This window comes from Ranitomeya imitator, chromosome 3, assembly GCF_032444005.1.
Source record: "Ranitomeya imitator isolate aRanImi1 chromosome 3, aRanImi1.pri, whole genome shotgun sequence".
In the NCBI taxonomy this organism is placed as follows: domain Eukaryota; kingdom Metazoa; phylum Chordata; class Amphibia; order Anura; family Dendrobatidae; genus Ranitomeya; species Ranitomeya imitator.
The window spans coordinates 231,579,580-231,602,621 of record NC_091284.1 but is presented as its reverse complement, the minus strand read 5'-3'; the positions used below and the strand labels follow the sequence as shown (position 1 = coordinate 231,602,621).

The 23,042-nt window shown below is 44.9% G+C and overlaps 1 protein-coding gene across 3 annotated transcripts in view; it reads right to left on the bottom strand.

Moving 5' to 3' along the window:
- Positions 1–23,042, bottom strand: part of DYRK3 (dual specificity tyrosine phosphorylation regulated kinase 3) — a 38,122-nt gene that overhangs the window by 8,014 nt on the left and 7,066 nt on the right. For all 3 annotated transcript variants that reach the window (XM_069756270.1, XM_069756271.1, XM_069756269.1), the window contains exon 2: positions 19,155–19,270. Coding sequence is in view for 1 of the 3 variants with exons in the window: in XM_069756269.1 (XP_069612370.1) it covers positions 19,155–19,270 (116 nt within the window). In the remaining 2 variants the exon portion in view is untranslated. The remainder of the gene's footprint in view (positions 1–19,154; positions 19,271–23,042) is intronic.

Sequence of the window (23,042 nt, the reverse complement as noted above, 5' to 3'; positions counted from 1 at the left end):
GCCGCTATTACTACAGTAGTCAGACTATTCAACTCCGGCACTTCTCAATAGCTTCAACAGGAAACCGTCCCGTACATGGCGGTACACCAAGTAGAAGAAATGTCTCCGTGAGCCGATTCGGTCATCTGGATCTGAATGTCAGACAGTAAAATGGAATGTTTATTCGGAGGGTACATCATTATATGTACACTTTTTTGGATTTGCAGCAAATTCTGATGTATTGGCTGAAAAAAACGCTGTAATATAAGCAACATGTGCATGAGATTTCAGAAGTACAACCCAAAAACCCCCGGAGGCCCCTAGGGTTTTCCGGTTTCTAAATTCCACTGTACACAGCTACAGGTTTTTTTTTAAATAAACTACAGCCAGAGAAAAGGGGTTTCTGAAACTACAAAACCCTTTTAAAGATATTTTTCCACAAGATATGGGGTCTTTGGATTGATGGTTCTGGTTTGACGTCTAGGGAATTGAGGAGATTTCGCCTCGGATTGCTTGAGCTATGTTTATATGATGCCTCAAATTAAACTTCTTTGAAAATTAATAAAAATGTTACTAGTGTTTTCACAAGCTATACGTAACTGGTTTGACTACTGTTACTATGTTCAAATATTTGTTCATCCAAATATACTGGTTTTGCAGAGCGAAGATGTATAAATAACGCATGAAAAATGTTTCTTAATGTTGGGGGTGGAGAGCTGTGTTTCTCCAGTGTTTGATTGTTGTTGTTTTTTCTCTTTGTGTTAACCTTTATAAAATTCAATAAAAAATTTTTTATCAAAAAAAAAAAAAAAAAAAAAAGATATTTTTCCAGAATCTAAAGTTATTCCCTACCCATAAGTCAAGGGATAACTTGCTGACCACTGGGACCTGTATTGATCCTAAGAATGTCCGCCTTGAATGGAGCAGAGGTGCAAATGCTTGACCTCTCCTTTATTCAGAGCTGTGGAGTCAAAGTCTTGGAGTCAGTGTCAATTTTGGTTGAATTCAGAGTCGGAATAAAATGGACCGACTCAGACAATATATAATAAATTGGGTACAGTAGTAAAATGCAGGAAGTGCTGTAAATATTTTCATAAGATTTTGGGAAAGTTATGAAATGTCCTATAAATGTCTTTTCTGTTCCTGATCTAAGGATCTCGGCTTTTAGTGGAGATGAATCTGTGCTGCACTTTATGTACATGCTCAATAGTGACCAGTGCTGTGGAGTCATAGTGGAGATGAATCTGTGCTGCACTTTATGTACATGCTCAGTAGTGACCAGTGCTGTGGAGTCATAGTGGAGATGAATCTGTGCTGCACTTTATATACATGCTCAGTAGTGTCCAGTGCTGTGGGGTTGGAGTGGAGATGAATCTGTGCTGCTTTTTATGTACATGCTCAGTAGTGACCAGGGCTGTGGAGTTGTAGTTGAGATGAATCTGTGCTGCACTTTATGTACATGCTCAGTAGTGTCCAGTGCTGTGGGGTTGGAGTGGAGATGAATCTGTGCTGCACTTTATGTACATGCTCAGTAGTGACCAGTGCTGTGGAGTCATAGTGGAGATGAATCTGTGCTGCACTTTATGTACATGCTCAGTAGTGACCAGTGCTGTGGAGTCATAGTGGAGATGAATCTGTGCTGCACTTTATGTACATGCTCAGTAGTGACCAGTATTGTGGAGTCGGAGCTGAGATGAATCTGTGCTGCCCTTTATGTACATGCTCAGTAGTGACCAGTGCTGTGGAGTCATAGTGGAGATGAATCTGTGCTGCACTTTATGTACATGCTCAGTAGTGACCAGTGCTGTGGAGTCATAGTGGAGATGAATCTGTGCTGCCCTTTATATACATGCTCAGTAGTCACCAGTGCTGTGGAGTTGTAGTTAAGATGAATCTGTGCTGCACTTTATGTACATGCTCAGTAGTGATCAGTGCTGTGGAGTTGTAGTTGAGATGAATCTGTGCTGCACTTTATGTACATGCTCAGTAGTGTCCAGTGCTGTGGGGTTGGAGTGGAGATGAATCTGTGCTGCACTTTATGTACATGCTCAGTAGTGACCAGGGCTGTGGAGTCGTAGCTGAGATGAATCTGTGCTGCACTTTATATACATGCTCAGTAGTGTCCAGCGCTGTGGTGTCGTAGATTAGATGAATCTGTGCTGCACTTTATGTACATGATCAGTAGTGTCCAGTGCTGTGGGGTCGGAGCTGAGATGAATCTGTGCTGCACTCTATGTACATGCTCAGTAGTGTCCAGCGCTGTGGGGTCGTAGTTGAGATGAATCTGTGCTGCACTTTATGTACATGCTCAGTAGTGTCCAGCGCTGTGGGGTCGTAATTGAGATGAATCTGTGCTGCCCTTTATGTACATGCTCAGTAGTGACCAGTGCTGTGGGGTCGGAGTCATGGAGTCGGAGGTTTGGCTTACTTACGGTAATCATTTATGGGACTGCCAGAGAAAGTCAGCTTTTAACACGTTCCTAAATGGAGTGTCTCTCAAATATATTTCCTTATCTCTATTCTCTTCAATGAAAAATGACTGCAAAGCCACTGCTCTAACAATGCAAACCTGGACCTATCATATGGTCTTATGCTAGAAGATGGGTGCAGCCAAATACAGCACTGATCACCATTATTATACAGTTAAAATTAAATAGGTAAATTATATAATCAAACACAATACCTTCAGAAGTGGCCAGTAAAATTCTGCTGATTGATGGACATGCATGGTGTTACCGCTCCTGCTCCTGTCGTCCCTGCGCGTCCCCGCCGCTCCTCTTCCTGGTCACGGCGCGCTCGTGTCCGGATAGGAGTTCCTTCACTTCCGGTTCCTCGCTCTGCCAAGGGCGTCCGGTGCTGGCGCAGGCGCCCTGGAATCATCAAGGGACGCATGCGTTCCTCTGCTGCTCCTCCTTCCCCGTGACAGCCAATCCGTATAGGACTTCCTGTATTTAAGGTCGGTCTTCCTGCTTAGCTGTGCCTGATTGTCATTTGGCTTTTGCTAAGTGCTTCCGGCCCGTTCGCTCTGCCAGTGCTCGCTGTTTCTCGCGTTCCTTGTAGTCTGTGCCCGTTATCGTCTCCCTGCCTGCCTTCTCCTGTGTCGTTTGTCTTTCCGTGATTTAGTTCCTCACTGTGTCCCTCTCTCCTGCAGGTATTTCCTGTCCTGGCTCTTCGTTCTGACCTCCGTCTCCCTGGTCCAGTGCTTCGCTCCAGTCCTCCCGGTTTGTCCTTTGGCTCACCTCTCACCTTTCCCCCTTGCTCTTTTAGTTCTTGTTTTTCTCCGCTCTTGAGCCGCCCCTCTTGGTACGGCCACTGTGGGTTTGACTCCTCTGGGTCTGCGCCTGACGGTCCCTGTATAGGGGTCGGTTCCATTTGGTTAGCTCGCCCGGAGGTTCGTCTCTCCCACGGTCCAGAGGGTCCACTCATCTCGCTTCTTAGCGTATCACAACAGTACAATCAGGCCATGCACCCCGCTGGTACCCCATTCTCGGCCCAGAAGGAGTTAGCTATCTTGCGCGAGAATCAGCAGCGCATTATGTCCTTTTTGAAGACTATGGAGTCTCGCTTGTCTTCGTTACAGGCCGCTGATCCGGTTAACGCCGCTCAATTAGCTAACCTTCAGCAGGAGCTTACTCAACAGCGAGATACTCAGGCTCGCATGCTGAGTTATATGGCCTCCATCGATGATCGCCTATTTAGTTTGCAGTCCTCAGCTTCCGTTCAGGTCCCTTCTCTCGATTCTAGTCCATCTTCCTTCCCTCACCCTCCTCCTCGCCTTGGAAAGCCTCCCAGATTTAGTGGGGATCCCAAACTCTGTAGAGGCTTCTTAAATCAGTGCCGTCTCTGCTTCTACTGCGGTAGTGCTTCCCATTTGCTGCGTGCTTGCCCTGAGAGGCCGGAAAACTCCTCAGCCTAGGACAGGTAAGAGAGGCCTCCCTAGGTGTTCCTGTTTCCTCTCTACCTTTAACCCTTTCTGTTTTATTAGTTCTCAATCACAAACATTTTTCCGAGGTCGCGTATGTGGATTCGGGCGCGGCAGGTAATTTTGTCAGTCTTGAAGCGGTTCGGAGGCTTCGCATTCCAGTTCTCACTCTGGCTACTCCTCGTCTTATTGCATCAGTGGACGGCAGACCATTGCAAGAGCCCATCACCTTGGTTACAGAAGAGATAGAGTTACAAGTCGGAGCTCTTCATCATGAGAAGATTGCGTTCTATGTCCTACCTCATCTTTCCCATGCTCTATTACTCGGGTTGCCGTGGCTCCGTACACATGAGCCTACTCTAGATTGGCGTTCAGGTGATGTTCTTCGCTGGGGATCTACTTGCCAGGAACAGTGTTTAATTTCCGTTTGTCGAGTCGTTTCTTCTCTGCCGGCCACTGTTCCAGCAGGATTACCTCCTCCTTATTGGTCTTTTACTGACGTCTTCAACAAACAAGAGGCAGAGAACCTTCCTCCTCATCGTCCTTACGACTGCCCGATTGAGCTTCTCCCTGGCAGTACACCACCTAGAGGTAGAATTTACCCACTTTCTCCTGTTGAGACACAGGCGATGTCCGACTACATCCAAGAAAATCTTGCCAAGGGATTCATTCGAAAATCTTCTTCTCCTGCTGGAGCAGGGTTTTTCTTTGTAAAGAAAAAAGACGGTACCCTTCGCCCTTGTATTGATTACCGTGGGTTGAATAACATTACTGTCAAGAACAAATATCCTCTTCCTCTCATCCCGGAGCTTTTTGATCGACTTAGAGGAGCTCGTATTTTCACCAAACTTGACCTGCGTGGTGCCTACAACTTGGTTCGTATCCGCCCGGGTGACGAGTGGAAGACCGCTTTCAATACCCGGGATGGTCATTATGAGTACTTGGTCATGCCTTTCGGCCTCTGCAATGCCCCTGCAGTATTCCAGGAATTCGTTAACGATATCTTTCGAGACGTCCTCTACTCCTGCGTAGTGGTATACCTGGATGATATCCTAGTATTCTCGACTGATCTACCGTCCCATCGAAGAAGTGTCTGCATGGTTCTACAACGTCTAAGAGAGAATCACCTCTACGCCAAATATGAAAAATGTCTTTTTGAGCAGACCTCTTTGCCTTTTCTCGGATACATTGTCTCTGATTCTGGTCTCAAGATGGATCCCGAGAAGGTGAATGCTATCGTCAATTGGCGACGACCTTGCGGGGTGAAGGCCATCCAACGATTTCTTGGATTCGCCAATTATTATAGGCAATTTATATCTTATTTTTCCTCCATGATCCAGCCTCTGTCCTCTCTCACCCGAAAAGGTTCCGACTCGAAGAATTGGACTCCAGAGGCGGAGAGAGCCTTCGAATCTCTTAAGCAGTCTTTTTCCTCCGCTCCAGTCTTGCATCATCCAGAGATTAACAAACCTTTCGTTTTGGAGGTGGACGCATCCTCTACGGGGGCAGGAGCTGTGCTCTCTCAACGATCGGCTGTTGGTCGAATGGTTCCCTGTGGCTTCTTCTCCAAAGCGTTTTCTACATCCGAACGTAATTACACTATCGGAGATCGAGAATTGCTAGCCATTAAATTGGCTTTAGAGGAATGGAGGTATCTGCTAGAGGGTTCTGTACATCCGTTTGTTATATACTCCGACCATAAGAACCTAGCCTATCTTCAAACTGCACAAAGACTTAATCCTCGGCAAGCCAGATGGTCTCTGTTTTTTGCCCGTTTTGAGTTTGAGTTACGTTTCCGACCGGGTAAGAAGAATGTCAAAGCTGACGCGCTGTCAAGGTCTTTTCAGCCGTTGGATTCAGAGGAGGAATCAGCATACATCCTGGATCCTTCCAAAGTTATTGCTGTGGCTCCAGTAAGGATGATTTGTCCCCCACCAGGTAAAACCCTTGTACCGGAGTGTAACAGAGAGAGGGTGTTACGTTGGGGCCATTCTTCTAAGTTGGCTGGTCACGTGGGATTCAATAAGACTTTTCTTCTCATCTCTCGCTTTTATTGGTGGCCTAAGTTACGTCTGGACGTCAAAGACTTTGTTGCATCTCGTCCTTCCTGCGCGAAGAACAAAGTTCCTAGACAGTTTCCTTTTGGACCTCTGCTTCCTCTTCCAGTTCCCTCCACGCCGTGGCAGCATATTGCCATGGATTTCATTACCGACCTACCAAGTTCTTCTGGATGTACAGTCGTCCTTGTGGTGGTTGACCGGTTCTCCAAAATGGCTCATTTCATACCTCTACCCGGCTTACCTTCTGCATTTGAGTTGGCTTCAGTTTTTATCTCTAACATCTTCAAGCTCCATGGCTTCCCTCAGCACATCGTATCCGACAGAGGAGTCCAGTTTACATCCCGTTTTTGGAGAGCTTTATGCAAACTCTTGAAGGTCTCTTTGGATTTTTCTTCCGCGTATCATCCGCAAACTAATGGGCAAGCTGAGAGGACTAATCAAATTTTGGCTGCTTATCTACGACACTTCATCAATGCCCATCAGGACGACTGGGTCTCTCTGCTTCCATGGGCGGAGTTCGCTTATAATAATCACTCCAGTGAGGCATCTACAAGATCTCCATTCTTCATTGTCTTTGGACAACACCCAGGTATCCCTCTTCCGGTCTCTCCCGCCTCTGGCGTGCCAGCAGCCGACTCGTTGTCTTTGAGTTTTTCCACAATTTGGGTGGAAGTAAGAGAAGCACTCAATAAGGCAGCTTTGAAGATGAAGAGCCACGCTGACAAGAGGCATTTGGATTCTCCTCCTTTTAAGCCTGGTGACAAAGTCTGGCTTTCATCGAGATTCATCAGACTCAAAATACCGTCCTACAAGCTTGGTCCTCGCTACATTGGTCCCTTTGAGATTCTGAGTCGAGTCAACGAAGTTGCGTACAAGCTGAAGTTGCCTGCCGCGCTCTGTATTCCCAATACCTTCCATGTGTCTCTACTTAAACCCGCTGTTTTCAACCGCTTTCATCCTTCCTCTTGTACCTCTTCTCCACCCGTCAGTGTAGATAACAACGTCTTTGAGGTTAAGGATATTATTGCTCAAAAAAGGATTCGTGGTAGAGATTTTTTCCTGATTGATTGGAAGGGTTTTGGTCCAGAGGAGAGGTCCTGGGAACCTATCGAGAATATCAATGCTCCTCGTATTTTAAACAAATTCCTTTCTAGTCAGGGTAAGGGGAGTAGTAAGGGAGGAGGTACTGTTACCGCTCCTGCTCCTGTCATCCCTGCGCGTCCCCGCCGCTCCTCTTCCTGGTCACGGCGCGCTCGTGTCCGGATAGGAGTTCCTTCACTTCCGGTTCATCGCTCTGCCAAGGGCGTCCGGTGCTGGCGCAGGCGCCCTGGAATCATCAAGGGACGCATGCGTTCCTCTGCTGCTCCTCCTTCCCCGTGACAGCCAATCCGTATAGGACTTCCTGTATTTAAGGTCGGTCTTCCTGCTTAGCTGTGCCTGATTGTCATTTGGCTTTTGCCAAGTGCTTCCGGCCCGTTCGCTCTGCCAGTGCTCGCTGTTTCTCGCGTTCCTTGTAGTCTGTGCCCGTTATCGTCTCCCTGCCTGCCTTCTCTTGTGTCGTTTGTCTTTCCGTGATTTAGTTCCTCACTGTGTCCTTCTCTCCTGCAGGTATTTCCTGTCCTGGCTCTTTGTTCTGACCTCCGTCTCCCTGGTCCAGTGCTTCGCTCCAGTCCTCCCGGTTTGTCCTTTGGCTCACCTCTCACCTTTCCCCTTTGCTCTTTTAGTTCTTGTTTTTCTCCGCTCTTGAGCCGCCCCTCTTGGTACGGCCACTGTGGGTTTGACTCCTCTGGGTCTGCGCCTGACGGTCCCTGTATAGGGGTCGGTTCCATTTGGTTAGCTCGCCCGGAGGTTCGTCTCTCCCACGGTCCAGAGGGTCCACTCATCTCGCTTCTTAGCGTATCACAATACATGGCATTCTCCACCGACTATGACAGCTGGATAAAAAATGATCCATCAGAGGTTATGAGTAGACCTGCATCTCCAGCAATGCTCCGATTGTGATCAGATAGTGAGTAACTCATAAGGACAAAGAGGGGAGATCTGCGGCAAAAAAGCACCGTCTGAACAATCTCTAAGACTATACCGCTGCTCCATGCACCGCTTGTCTCTTGAGAGGTCATTTAAGGACATTCATCTCTGATGTGTAGATATGTGAATCTATACAGGACAGTTTTATGATGATTAATGTATACAAAAAAGGGCTAAGGAGGGAGAACAAGCAGGGAAGGATCTGTGCTCTCTGGGGATTTATTTCAGACTATTACACTCGTGCACGGCATAATAACCACATGATCACAGACCAAACATCACTAAAAGCAAATACTCAAAGTACAGAAAAAATGTGCTGAAAACTAAGAACAAAAGCGCACGCTGTTAATGTGCAGCACAATACACAACATGCTAAAACACCCACTCCTCTGAATCATAGCAGAAAGCAGCACCCGTGGGTGACCGGGTTTATCCTGGAAGACAACACAGGAACTGTAGCAAACAACTAATACCCGTTACAGAATAGTTAAAAAAAAAAAAATCAGCTGTGAAAAGTATTTAGGGCTTCATTTTTGTTGCAAAAGCTCCGTTCCCTGCGTTCACTCTTACCCGCCAGTTTCCACATATAGCACCTGTGCCTCTGGAAAATAAGATCATTTTATGGTACTTACATGAAATACTGCGCAGTCATGTGACCGCAAAAGTGCGCTCCATGCCGAGCATGAAAGCTGAAAAATGTCAATGATGGAGTAAATGTATACCATGACCCAATCAATGTAGACATAATGAGTAGAACTAGGGCTTTGTCAATGTAACATTATCTAATGAGTGAAGTGTATCATGAAAAAGCCTAAACCCCCCACCAAAATCAAAGTAACAACATAGTCTACCAACATCATACAATGCAATGTAAGCCATCTCTTATCGTGCCTTGCTGGAGAACTCATGACCGCAAATTAGGAATGTGATCAGCATTGAGCCCGGAGGCCTCTGGCAGCAGTGGAATTAAAAACACTTCTTATGGATGGATTTGCACCCGTGCAGATCACAGAGCCAAGAGATGCCAGTCTGAATAAGGGTATGTTCACACGTTCCTGATTTCCATCCTTTTTTTCAGGACTAAAAACCGCAGCTCTTTGCAGAAAACGCAGGTCCTTTTTTTGGTGCTTTTTTGGTGCGTTTTTTGATGCGTTTTTTGATGCAGTTTTCTATGCAGAGTCTGTGTGTTTTCTAGGAAGTTTTTTAGGGTTAAAATGGCTGAAAATACCCTAACCCTACCCCTACCCCTAACCCTATTCTAACCTTAGTGGGAAAAAAAAAAAATTCTTAATTTTTTTATTGTCCCTACCTATGGGGGTGACAAAGGGGGGGGGGGTGTCATTTACTATTTTTTTTATTTTGATCACTGAGATATAATCTATCTCAGTGATCAAAATGCACTTTGGAACGAATCTGCCGGCCGGCAGATTCGGCGGGCGCACTGCGCATGCGCCCGCCATTTTGCAAGATGGCGGCGCCCAGGGAGAAGACGGCCGGACGGACACCGGGAGTCCCGGTAAGTATAAGGGGGGGAGATTAGGGCACGGGGGGGGGGGCCATCGGAGCACGGGGGGGAGGCATCGGAGCACGAGGGGGGGGCATCGGAGCACGGGGGGAGGGGTGGCATCGGAGCATGGGGGGTGGGATCGGGGCAGCCACACTCCGCCCACGCACTTCCGCCCGCTTCCCCGCACTTCCTGCTGCAGCGGTTCGGCACCACAAACCGCAATAAAACCCGCAGATATATTTTTGATCTGCGGGTTTTACTGCGGGTTTGACCTCACAATGGAGGTCTATGGGTGCAGAACCGCTGCGGCTCCGAAAAAAGAAGTGACATGGTACTTCTTTTTTCCCGCAGCTATTCAGCGCGGTTTTTTTTCTGAATTTCAGGATCGTGTGCACAGCGGTTCCTGTTTTCCATAGGGTACATTGTACTGTACCCTGCATGGAAAACAGCTGCGGAACCGCAGCAGCAAAAACGCTGCGGTTCCGCAGAAAAAAACGCACTGTGTGAACATGGCCTAAGAGAGCTGTGAAAGTAACTGATTGAAAGAGCTGGAAGATACAGAACAGGCCTTAAAGCGAACCCGTCACCAGGATTGTGCTCAGTAACCTACACACAGTGTCAGGTCGGCGCCGTTATACTGATTACAATGATACCTTGGGTGATGAAATCAGTCTTGTGGTTGTTGTTTAATCTGAGTGGTTGCAGATTTGAGTTAATGAGATTCTTGGGCTCCGGGGCGGTCTGTGGGGGGGGGGGGGTGTCTTTATTTCAAGCTCTGGCCTCACCATCATCATTCTGGGCTTAAAGAGGTTGCCCGCTACTTTTACATTGATGCCCTAATCTTAGGATGGGGCATCAATGTCTGATTGGCCGGGGTCGGGCACGCACGATAATTAGCAGTCATCAGTGCCGGTGGCCCCTGGCCGGAAATACTTACTTGATCAGTGGGATGCCGAGTGCCGGACCGAACAGACATTAATACATTAATGTAAAAGTAGTGGACAACTTCTTTAAATGACAGATCACTGAACCTTCAGTAGCCTGCCTCCTATTTTAAACACTGCGCCTCCGCAGTTAATATTGTGCTGTTCAAAATAAGTTTCTTTCTACAAAATAACGCAGGCGCCTAATCTCAATCTGCACATGCGCTACCCATTTTTTAAATTGTATTTTTGATATTCTATCTCTCAATGAATGTTAAAATTAACCTACACATAAAACTATAGACTGTTCATGTCTTTGTCTGGGCAAACTTACAAAATCAGCAAGGGATCAAATACTTATTTCCCTCACTGTATATATGCACTGTATACATACACATAAATAAATATATATATATATATATATATATATATATATATATATATATATATATATATATATATATATACATACAGTATGTGTATGTATACAGTGTATATATATAGTGAGAGAAATAAGTATTTGATCCCCTACCAACCATTAAGAGTTCTGGCTCCTACAGACCAGTTGGATGCTCCTAATCAACTCGTTACCTGCATTAAAGACAGCTGTCTTACACAGTCACCTTTATAAAAGACTCCTGTCCACAGACTCAATTAATCAGTCAGACTCTAACCTCTACAACATGGGCAAGACCAAAGAGCTTCATGAGGATGTCAGGGACAAGAACATAGACCTGCACAAAGCTGGAATGAGCTACAAAACCATAAGTAAGAGGCTGGGTGAGAAGGAGACAACTGTTGGTGCAATTGTAAGGAAATGAAACACACACATCATATGTGATATATATATGCACACACATATGTACATGTAAACATATGTGTATATATGTACAGTGCCTTGCGAAAGTATTCGGCCCCCTGGAACTTTTCAACCTTTTCCCACATATCATGCTTTAAACATAAAGATACCAAATGTAAATTTTTGGTGAAGAATCAACAACAAGTGGAACACAATTGTGAAGTTGAATTAAATTTATTGGTTATTTTAAATTTTTGTGGAAAATCAAAAACTGAAAAGTGGGGCGTGCAATATTATTAGGCCCCTTTAAAGTCATACTTTGTTGCGCCCCATTTTGCTGCGATTACAGCTCCAAGTCGCTTGGGGTATGTCTCTATCAGTTTTGTACATCAAGTGACTGAAATTCTTGCCCATTCTTCCTTGGCAAACAGCTCGAAAAGTTCCAGGGGGCCGAATACTTTCGCAAGGCACTGTATATAAAAAGTACCATCGAAAAATAGTGTGTAAAAATCAGAGAGACGAGGGAAGCTCATCAAGAGAATGCCTTCAGTGTGAATGTACAATTTCCAATATATATATATATATATATATATATATATATATATATATATATATATATATATATATATATATATATATATATATATATATATCTATAATATAACGCTGGGAGCGTCACTCTGTCCGAAGCCTTTATAGACTGCGCATGCGCAAGCGCCGGCGCAGTCTGGCCCCCACAGAGTGACGCTCCCAGGATAACGCGGTACGCGTAAGCACTGAACGCATACCGCGATCTCCACCGGAGAGTCAGGAACCGCAAGGAGGGTAAGTATATTCACCTTTCCCCGTTCCAGCGCTGCGTGCGGCTCCGTCTCCCGGCTCCTCTGCTGTGACAGTTCAGAGGGCGCGATGACGCGCTTAATGCGCGCCGGCGCCGCCCTCTGACTTACCAGTCACAGGCAGAGGAGCCGGAGTGTGTCTTCAAGAAAATGGCGCCGGAAAGCGTGGACTGCACAGGCGCCGATTCCTGCTGCCGGAATCGGTGCCTGCGCAGTCCGCGCTTTCCGGCGCCATTTTCTTGAAGACACACCTGCAGTGGAGCCGGACGATAGGTGAGCATGGTATATTTTTTTTTTTATATGGCAGCAGCATACGGGGGCATACACACTGGAGCGTCTTATGGGGGCATATAATACAATGGTGGCGCAGGATGGGAGCAGCACATGACAGAACGGGCGCAGGATGTTAGCAGCACATGACAGAACGGGCGCAGGATGGGAGCAGCACATGACAGAACGGGCGCAGGATGGGAGCAGCACATGACAGAACGGGTGCAGGATGGCAGCAGCACATGACAGAACGGGCGCAGGATTGGAGCAGCACATGACAGAACAGGGGAGCAGGATGGGAGCAGCACATGACAGAACGGGGGTGCAGGATGGGAGCAGCACATGACAGAACGGGGGCGCAGGATGGGAGCAGCACATGACAGAATGGGAGCAGCAAATGACAGAATGGAGGTGCAGGATGGCAGCAGCACATGACAGAACGGGCGCAGGATGGCAGCAGCACATGACAGGACGGGCGCAGGATGGCAGCAGCACATGACAGAACGGGCGCAGGATGGGAGTAGCACATGACAGAACCGGGGCGCAGGATGGGAGCAGCACATGACAGAACGGGGGCACAGGATGGGAGCAGCACATGACAGAACGGGGGCGCAGGATGGGAGCAGCACATGACAGGATGGGAGCAGCAAATGACAGAATGGAGGAGCAGGATGGGAGCAGCACATGACAGAACGGGGGCGCAGGATGGGAGCAGCACATGACAGAACGGGGGCACAGGATGGGAGCAGCACATGACAGGATGAGGATGCAGGATGGAGCAGCACATGACAGAATGGGGGCGCAAGATGGAGCAGCACATGACAGGATGGGTATATATACACTGTATATATGTGCATGTATGTAGTTATACACACAGCATATATATTATATATACATACATACACACACACACACCAGTATATAGGTGTGTGTGTTTAAATTTATGTGTGTATATATGCTGTATACAGTACAGACGAAACGTTTGGACACACCTTTTCATTTAAAGATTTTTCTGTATTTTCATGACTATCAAAATTGCACATTCACACTGAAGGCATCAAAACTATGAATTAACACATGTGGAATTATATAACAAAAAAGTGTGAAACAACTGAAATTATGTCTCATATTCTAGGTTCTTCAACGTAGCCACCTTTTGCTTTGATGACTGCTTTGCACACTCTTGGCATTCTCTTAATGAGCTTCAAGAGGTAGTCACCGGGAATGGTCTTCCAACAATCTTGAAGGAGTTCCCAGAGATGCTTAGCACTTGTTGTCCCTTTTGCCTTCACTCTGCGGTCCAGCTCACCCCAAACCATCTCAATTGGGTTCAGGTCTGGTGACTGTGGAGGCCAGGTCATCTGGCGTAGCACCCCATAACTCTCCTCCTTGGTCAAATAGCCCTTACACAGCCTGGAGGTGTGTTTGGGGTCATTGTCCTGTTGAAAAATAAATGATGGTCCAACTAAACGCAAACCGGATGGAATAGCATGCTGCAGCAAGATGCTGTGGTAGCCATGCTGGTTCAGAATGCCTTCAATTTTGAATAAATCCCCAACAGTGTCACCAGCAAAGCACCCTCACACCATCACACCTCCTCCTCCATGCTTCACGGTGGGAGCCAGGCATGTAGAGTCCATCCGTTCACCTTTTCTGCGTCACACAGAGACACGGTGGTTGGAGCCAAAGATCTCAAATTTGGACTCATCTGACCAAAGCACAGATTTCCACTGGTCTAATGTCCATTCCTTGTGTTCTTTAGCCCAAACAAGTCTCTTCTGCTTGTTGCCTGTCCTTAGCAGTGGTTTCCTAGCAGCTATTTTACCATGAAGGCCTGCTGCACAAAGTCTCCTCTTAACATTTGTTATAGAGATGTGTCTGCTGCTAGAACTCTGTGTGGCATTGACCTGGTCTCTAATCTGAGCTGCTGTTAACCTGCAATTTCTGAGGCTGATGACTCGGATAAGCTTATCCTCAGAAGCAGAGGTGACTCTTGGTCTTCCTTTCCTGGGGCGGTCCTCATGTGCGCCAGTTTCTTTGTAGCTTGATGGTTTTTGCAACTGCACTTGGGGACACTTTCAAAGTTTTCTCAATTTTTCGGACTGACTGACTGACCTTCATTTCTTAAATTAATGATGGCCACTCGTTTTTCTTTAGGCTATGTGCACACGTTGCGGATTAGCCATAGGAATTTCTGGTGCGGATTCTGCATGTCTTGGCAGAAAACGCAGCTGCGGATTTGTCTCATTTTTTGTGCGGATTCGCAGCGTTTTTTGTGCGGTTTTGCTGTGGATTTTTTGCGGATTTTCAGCGTTTTTTACCCCTGCGGATTTCTATAATGGAATGGGTACAAAAACGCTGCAGATCCGCAAAAAAGAAGTGACATGCTACTTCTTTTAATCTGCAGCGTTTCCGCACGGAATTTTTCGCACCATCTGAACAGCGTTTTTTTTTTCTCATTGATTTACATTGTACTGTAAATCAATTGCTGATATGCAGTGTTTCTGCACAGCAAAAAACGCAGCGGATCCGCAGAGAATCCGCAACGTGTGCACATACCCTTACTTAGCTGCTTTTTTCTTGCCATAATACAAATTCTAACAGTCTATTCAGTAGGACTATCAGCTGTGTATCCACCAGACTTCTGCACAACACAACTGATGGCCCCAACCCCATTTATAAGGCAAGAAATCTTACTTATTAAACCTGACAGGGCACACCTGTGAAGTGAAAACCATTCCCGGTGACTACCTCTTGAAGCTCTTGAAGTCATCTCTTGAAGGAAAGCAGTTATCAAAGCAAAAGGTGGCTACTTTGAAGAACCTAGAATATAAGACATAATTTCAGTTGTTTCGCACTTTTTTGTTAAGTATATAATTCCACATGTGTTAATTCATAGTTTTGATACCTTCAGTGTGAATGTACAATTTTCATAGTCATGAAAATACAGAAAAATCTTTAAATGAGAAGGTGTGTCCAAACTTTTGGTCTGTACTGTATACACACACTGGTGTGCATATATTTATTTTACACACACACATACATACATGCACACACACGTGTATTATGTGTGTATATATGTATGTATATTAATGTAGTTATGTCTAGGTATATCTAGAAGAATGCTTTGGGTGGAATTTCCCCTGTCAGGACTTCCTCATGCCTGGTTGAAGAAAGGGGAAATTACATTTTTATCACTCTTTCCAAAGTCTTTCTTTAGGTAGACTTTGAGCCACCATGCCTAATTCCCCACCTCCAGACATTTCCTAAGAGTCTGACGTTCTGGGCGGACGCGTTTGCAGGGTTCCTCCCGCATTCAGAATCACCCCGCAGATCTCCAGCAGGAGAACATAGGTCGGTCCTCGCTACGATATGATATCACTGCTCTCACATTGCAGGGCAGTGAAATGACGGCAGGGCCAAATACACACAATGTTGCCTTGGCGCACACGCCGAGCGGAGCTTCTCACGACAATGTGGCTTCTGGCACAAACTAGAAGGCTAGAGACAATCTCTCCATGGAGACACATGTACACTGCGGTGTCGGGTTCTGCTCCAGAGCGGTCCTTCCACTAACGAGCTGTGACATGGCCAGCACTGCTCTTCACTCAATCACCCGCCTCGGGAACATGCTATAGGGGAATATTTTATTTATAAATTAGTATAAATGGCAAATTGCAGGAAGCCCACCCTGAACCCTACGTAGGGGTCCCCAACAGGAAATTCTGCGGGCCCCAAACAATGCAAACTTCAGAATTTCTACTCTAAATGATCCTGTAAACGAGCTCCCTACAGGAACGCACCGAACACTCCCATTCCTCTCCGAAAAACTTGTTTATGTTGGATACAAGCGGAGCCTATGGGACGATGACCAGGTTTCTGACATTTTTTATAAAGTAATCCAAACCAGATGTTCTCTTAGTTATGTAACTAAAGCAAAGGCAAACAATGAAAAAGAAGAAAATCTATAGTAAAAGGCAAAAAAACAGGTACAGAAAAACTCTGCGGGGAAGACCACATCGTAGGCAAGCCCCGCTAGGACGCACCATATTACTACACTGTATAGCTCAGTGCTGGAGTGTGTTAGAAAGATCTTTTAAAGGGATTTTCCACTTTAACCCATTAATGACAGCCAATATGCCTTTTAACTGACCTTACATATAAGAGAATAGCCTCCCCATACAGGTAACAATCCCGCAACTGGCAGTTGTCCACTATAGCTGACAACTTTCTGCATCACCCACGATCAGTGTTTTCACCGTCCAAGTCTGTTTAACCCCTTAGATGCTGCTGTAAATAGTGACTACATCATTATAAATGGTTAACAGAGTGTGGGGGCTTCCTCTTTATCCAAATTGGTGCCCTCAGATCATGATTGTGTGGTCCTGATGTTTGCCATGGCAATTCATGACCAAATAGCGGCCTTAGAGTCTGACGGCTATAGTAATCTGTTCAGAAGTTAGAGGCATTTAGGTGGTAAAAATACACATTTTCATTTCGGTCATACCACTTTGCATTCATTCCTGTAAAGCACCTGAAGGGTTAATAAACTACCTGACAGCAGTTTTTGATATGTCAGGGGGTGCGGTTTTTAAAATAGTATCATGTTTGGGGGTTTCCCAATATATAGGACCCCTAAAGTCACTTCAAACATGGATAAGTCCCTAAAAAAACAAATTTTGTAAATTTCCTTGAAAAAATGAAAAATTGCTGCTACAATTTTAAACCTCCCAAAATGCTAAAAAAATAAAATAACATTTTACAAATGATGCTGATGTAAAGCCGACATGTGGGAAATGTTATTTATTAATGGTTTGGTGTGGTATGACTATCTGGATTAAAGGGATAATCATTTAAATTTTGAAAATTGCTAATTTTTTAACATTTTTTCCAAATTTTTGATATTTTTTATAAATAAACACAAAACATATTGACCTAAATTTACCATTATCTTAAAGTATAATATGTCACGAAAAAACAATCTCGAAATCACTGGGATTTGTTGAAGCGTTGTAGAGTTATTACCACATAAAGTGACACTGGTCAGATTTAAAAAATTTGGCTCCGTCACTAAGGGGTTAAGAAAAGTGATCCTCAAATGTTTCCTACAACATAACATACTGGACCTCCCGGGGTCAAGTGCCGGCTTTCTGCTGCTATTTTGGTCTCAACGTTTTCACTGTCCCACTGACAGCTCACATCAACGCTGCAGCCAATCACCGATGTCAGCGGTTCAGCCCATGTAGACAGCAAGATTTTTACACTGAATACAGCCTTTTTTGACTTTGGAAGACTAAACCTGTTCACACTATGGAGTTCCTGGTTTGCCCCAGAACACTATTTAAATTACTTTTACACATATTTGAATGTGAACCATTATTTAAAGAATCACAGTCATATTAATATTTTTTTCATTAATCAATAGTATACATATTAACTTATTAATTATATCTTCATAGTGGAATCTGATTCTTTCGCTTTCTGAACTGGTCATTCATTCCCGTAATTCTCAATTCACAGGCAAAATCTGTCTACAGTGAAGAAAATATTTCCTATTACTGAGATAGGAGATGGCAATTGGTGCTTATAAAGTTCCATGGAGAAACAACTTGCTGTAGAAGGTCTGTCCTAAGCTCCTCCCTCTTACTCCTCGCCCTCCATAGAGTCTTATAAGAACCAACTGTCATCTAGGGTCTCAGCAATGGGAAAATCGGTCTACAAAATCTGTCTTCACTGAATATAGATGTTACCCAGAAATTAAAAATGAAAAAGGAGGAGAGAGAAGCTGATTTATCTGTTCGGCTATATTACAAAGTTTCTTATTTTCACACGTACTATTGATGTATGCAATAAAAAGTAACATGACGGTTCCTCTTTAGTGAAAGGCAGATAAAAGTTAGGTTCTTCTTCCCTTCTTAAACTTGTCCCTTTTGAAATTGGACCTGTCGGACTAACCCTTTCAGACTGTAGCTCCGGTAATCGGAAGATGTTGAGCAAAGTAGTGGACAACCAAAATTGGAGTATTCCATGGAAGCCAATCAGATGACTGTCTGCCCACATAATTCATACATGGCAGCTAGACGGTCAGCCTGAGCGCCCTTGTGACATCTGACAGGTCACACACTTGGGAGATCCAATGATCCACCATTTCAATTCTGAAACATCTCAATGCACCTTCATCCAATAATAACACCTGTGTCTACAAATGGTCGCCTTGATGAGGTCTCCTTTTAAAAAAAAAATCTACAATAGGCTTATCAGTTGCAACCAATCAGGTTACATCTTTCACGTGTCAACTGGCTTTACAAAAACGAGAGCTACAATCTAATTGGCTGCACTGGTTTCTATACATAAGGCCTGAATGATGACAACCATGTATGTCCATGACGCACGCATGATAAAGAAATACCTTGCAAACAGCGGCCTGGGAAGTTTCACATGACAAAACAAGCCAGTGCGACAGGTGCCTGACACTTGTTGATAGGGCTGTGAATGCCAACCTTACCCCAATACCAGAGCATGGAAAGCTAGGATTACAGAGGCGTGATCCGATCCAACCTGAGCATTCAGGTCCCGCACAAAACAACATAGCTTTCCACTTGAAATCGTATCATATTGGCCTGGTCTTCATAGCGTCAAGATGCCAAACGTAATTAATTTTATATTTAATTTGCCACCTAACTCCCCTCGGTAGGTCACTGTGAAGTCAGATGCCAGCTTGGAACGTGAAAACCTTACCCGTGCCAAACAAGCTGAAGTGACACCATAAATAAATCAAGTGGCGATGAAAGGACAGCAAGGGTAGAGCAAAGTGACACGTTACTTACAGCAAGTCTTCCGATCGAAGGGAGGGCGGAGGGGCTTTCTTTTTCCCTTGCAGCATCCTGTGCTGCCGCTTGGTCGAGCCTCATATAGGAGTCATACAATCCATCTCCGTATCTCACTGCAAAGAGCAAACAGAGGTGATCAGAAGAGCCGCGTCCATTCTACTCCACACATCATCATGCAAAGAGCAATGTCATGGGACTGTAGGGATCATTCATGAGTGGGAAAAGCATTGTCCATCACCAAATCATTCACGAAAGTAATCCTTCTCCGACCCCCCGATACCATACTGCATTGTCGCTATGATCCAAGTGTAAACAGGTCCTCACCGAGAAAAACGATGGAGCAAGGATGCACTATGGGAAGAAGGCCAGCCGGTAGAGACAGGGCAATGCTCTGCTGGGAAACCATGGGATTGGTAGTTTTATCCCTCGGCAGTTTGGTATAATAAAAAACAAGCAAACCGCCCTATTCTCACCATCCTCTGAGCCACCAGTGAGTCTCTGTCGTTGCTCGCGCTGGTGTCAAATCGACAGCCAATCAGTTACCTCAGCCCGTGTAGATGGAACACCCTGCTGAGCGCACACTGTTGACACGATGTCAGCACCGCAGCCGATGCCAGACACTGGGAGCAGCAGCGGAGACTCACCGGTGGACAGTGAGTAGAGTACATCTAAAGGACGAAGATTTCTTGAAAGAAGACAACTCCTTTAAGATATTTATGACTTATAAGTTATCAATACCAGATTAGCAAGAGTCCGATACCTGGCACCACTGACAATCAAACAGTTTCAGTTCTGGAGGCAGTCATGGTCTAAACAGCACAGCTTTGTACACTTTGTAGAGACCGTTCCTGGATACTGCAGCTCAGCTTCTATTAACATCAATAGGAACTGAGGTACAGAACCTGGGCATGGCCACTACACCAAGTACTGAGGTCTGCTGACTAGCTACATTCACTGATTACTTCCGTCCGCTACAGCTGTAACAGGCACAGATAATAGTAGAGGAGCAGAGTGTTGGAACCCCAATCTCCAAGGGAATAGGTCTATATCTGGAAAGCTTCTTATATTGTATCAAAACATATACACCCCTTCACAGAAAGTGTTCCCTTAGGACAGGGGGTCTCTTTAAGGAAACCCTGCCACTACAAAAAAAAATGTTCAGCAATACTTTGAGGAACATGTCAAACTTTAATGTGTTGACTCAACCTCAAAATGCCCATGATCCTACTCCTATCCATCATTTCTAGGATCTTCTGAAAAACCAAGTCCAACCAATGGAGGCCTCACCTTAAACTTACAAAACTTAAAGGGGAGACTTTAATTCTTTTTCCTGTGGGGCCATGACCTTACAGGAAGGTTGTTCCCAACTTCCTGCCACTTCTGCGCAGCGATTATCTCTGCCACCTCAGGAGGAAACTCTCCTGCTTCTTTTCACCTCTGGTCAGTAGAGCAGTGTCTTCTCTTCCAGTCTGCTCCGTCGACAGGGTGTCACTGCTGATGTCATGCTGACTGGCAATTATGCAAGAGGGAGGTAGTTGGCTGTCAATCATCATGACATCGGCAGAGAACCCCCATCAAGAGAAAAGTGACATCACCGAATGCAGGAGAATTGCAGGAAGGAGTGGTCAGTGACCGCTCTGAGCGGTCACTGATCAACAGCAGGTAAAACAGGCAGGTATTTAGCAGATGCCTCCTGTACATTTTTTAGCCCCATAGGGGAAAATAGTCAAATTGCTAGATAACCGCTTTATAGGTGTGGTCTCCTGACACAAGCCCTCACCAAATGTCTTAGTAGTGCATATGGACCTCAGAAGGAAGTTCCCGTTACAGGCTCTTCTTCTGCAACCAATTCAGAAAGCTTGTTTGTTCAAATGTCAAATCGTACTGGTGAACCCGAGCCACCGCTGGAATGGCGCCAGCACGGCAGGCGAGTACAGGCTTTATTATTTTATCGGTGCCAAACTTTTTGATCATATACAATAGATCAAGGGGGTAGCCGTCAAGTAAAAAGTGCCTCCAGGAAAAAAGTATATAATAGGTAGATAAACCTGAGGCAAATACTGAAAATAGTGACCAAACAAATCAATTTTATTTTGACCAATCATACAGACTCCGACATTTCGGCCGTATGGCTTTTGTCAAGGTATTTATCTGTATTCACTAACTGGCAAAATAGTATCATGAGGCAGGGATAATACCGCTGAGGGAAAGTGGTCCACTAAACCTAAACCTTTACCTGCTGGGGGATCCCATTTTATCCTGCATTATATATAAAAAAGAAAAAGAAACATAATATGGTAGAAAAAAACCCACAAAAATAAGTGAGGGCATGAAATGTGCTTATCTCTCACAGTTGTCCTATAGATTATATCCTGCATGGAGTTACAGATTATTAGATCGTTGGAGAAGTTTTAATTATAACGGAGGGGACTATTAAATATATACCGTACCTTTGAGTGGCTACAAATGTTTATTTCAGGAATGAAGAAATTACCAAAAACAATAGGTTACAAGAATGGCACAAGACCAAAGGTAATCCACGGCTGTCAGTGACAGCATAATAGCAGAATAAACCAGCAATTATCGGATCTGGAAGTTTCAAGAGCCTAAAAGTTTTCAAATAAAAGTCAAACACTTGATGCAATGTTGTTTTTGCCTGGTTGATGTTCCTGCAAATGTGTGGAAGCACAAACGATGAATTCCCACGTTCAGACCCCGGGGCGGCTGCGTAATGTGATCCAGTTCTTAGAACTTGTTTACTCGTCTTCCAGGACTTCAAGCCTTTTCGTATTAAAAAAAAATGCTCTTGTGTTAGACAACAAAGAGTGAGGTCATAAATAATCCAGCGCCGACATCCAAATCCAGACTGATCGAGAGCGCTCACCGACTGTCAAGACAACCGAAAGCCGGGATCAGCAAAACAGAGGTAAAAAATAACAGAGACTTAATCCAATTGTGATTCTACGAAAACGTACCTGGAAAACCCGCCCCCTTACAAAACTTTTTTCTTTTTAACATAAAATGGGTTGTTTTGGGGTTTTTTTTAAGGCCAAGTCTCCACATATCTGAATTATGAGGGATTTTTAAGGCAACCTGCAAGAGTCTAAAGTACCAGGCATAGCGATTACAAACTAATCTCATCCACAATGCAACGCTCCCCTGGGAAATTAAATATGCAAAGAGCATCTTCACAAAGAAAGTGAGCAAGGTGTCTGGTGCCACCTAATAGCGTTTGCAATCCTAAAAACCAATATTGACCCTTTAAAGGGACTCAGCAGAGAAAGTGCTCTTAAATGTTTTGCCACACCATGGTGCACTGAGCGCTTGTACTTGGTTTACATAGTCATACTGTGCTGACAAAGGCCTTAGAACATGACTTTAGATATACAAGCCCAAATCTCCCCTTTACAGCCACATGTTTCAGGGTTTTGCTCCTCATCAGTGCAAAGCAAGAGAGCTGGTTTAGCAGGGTGACAGGCCATTGACAAGGGATCTAAGGAGTAAAGTTTCTTCCTGTGGAGAGCACCAAATACGGTATTTAACCTCTGTTCGGACCTATGACATTCAGCACCTCCATACTAAGCAGATGCAGGCGGTGTCACACAGCCAGTATCTGCATGTAAGAGCAACAAATTGGAGTTAGCTATGATCACCCCTATGTAACCATTTAGTTGTCACTGTCAATCACTGACAATGGCATTTAAATTGAGCGATCACCAAGAAGCCTGACCTCCTGTCTGCCATTTTGGCATTCTTCTGAAGCCCATCTACAGGGCTTAATACTGTAAACTTTGCACAGTATGAGTGAATGATCAAACAATTTCAGGTTCAAGCTTCATTTGGGGACAAAAAAATAAATAAAGTGAGAATAAAAAAGAATCATAA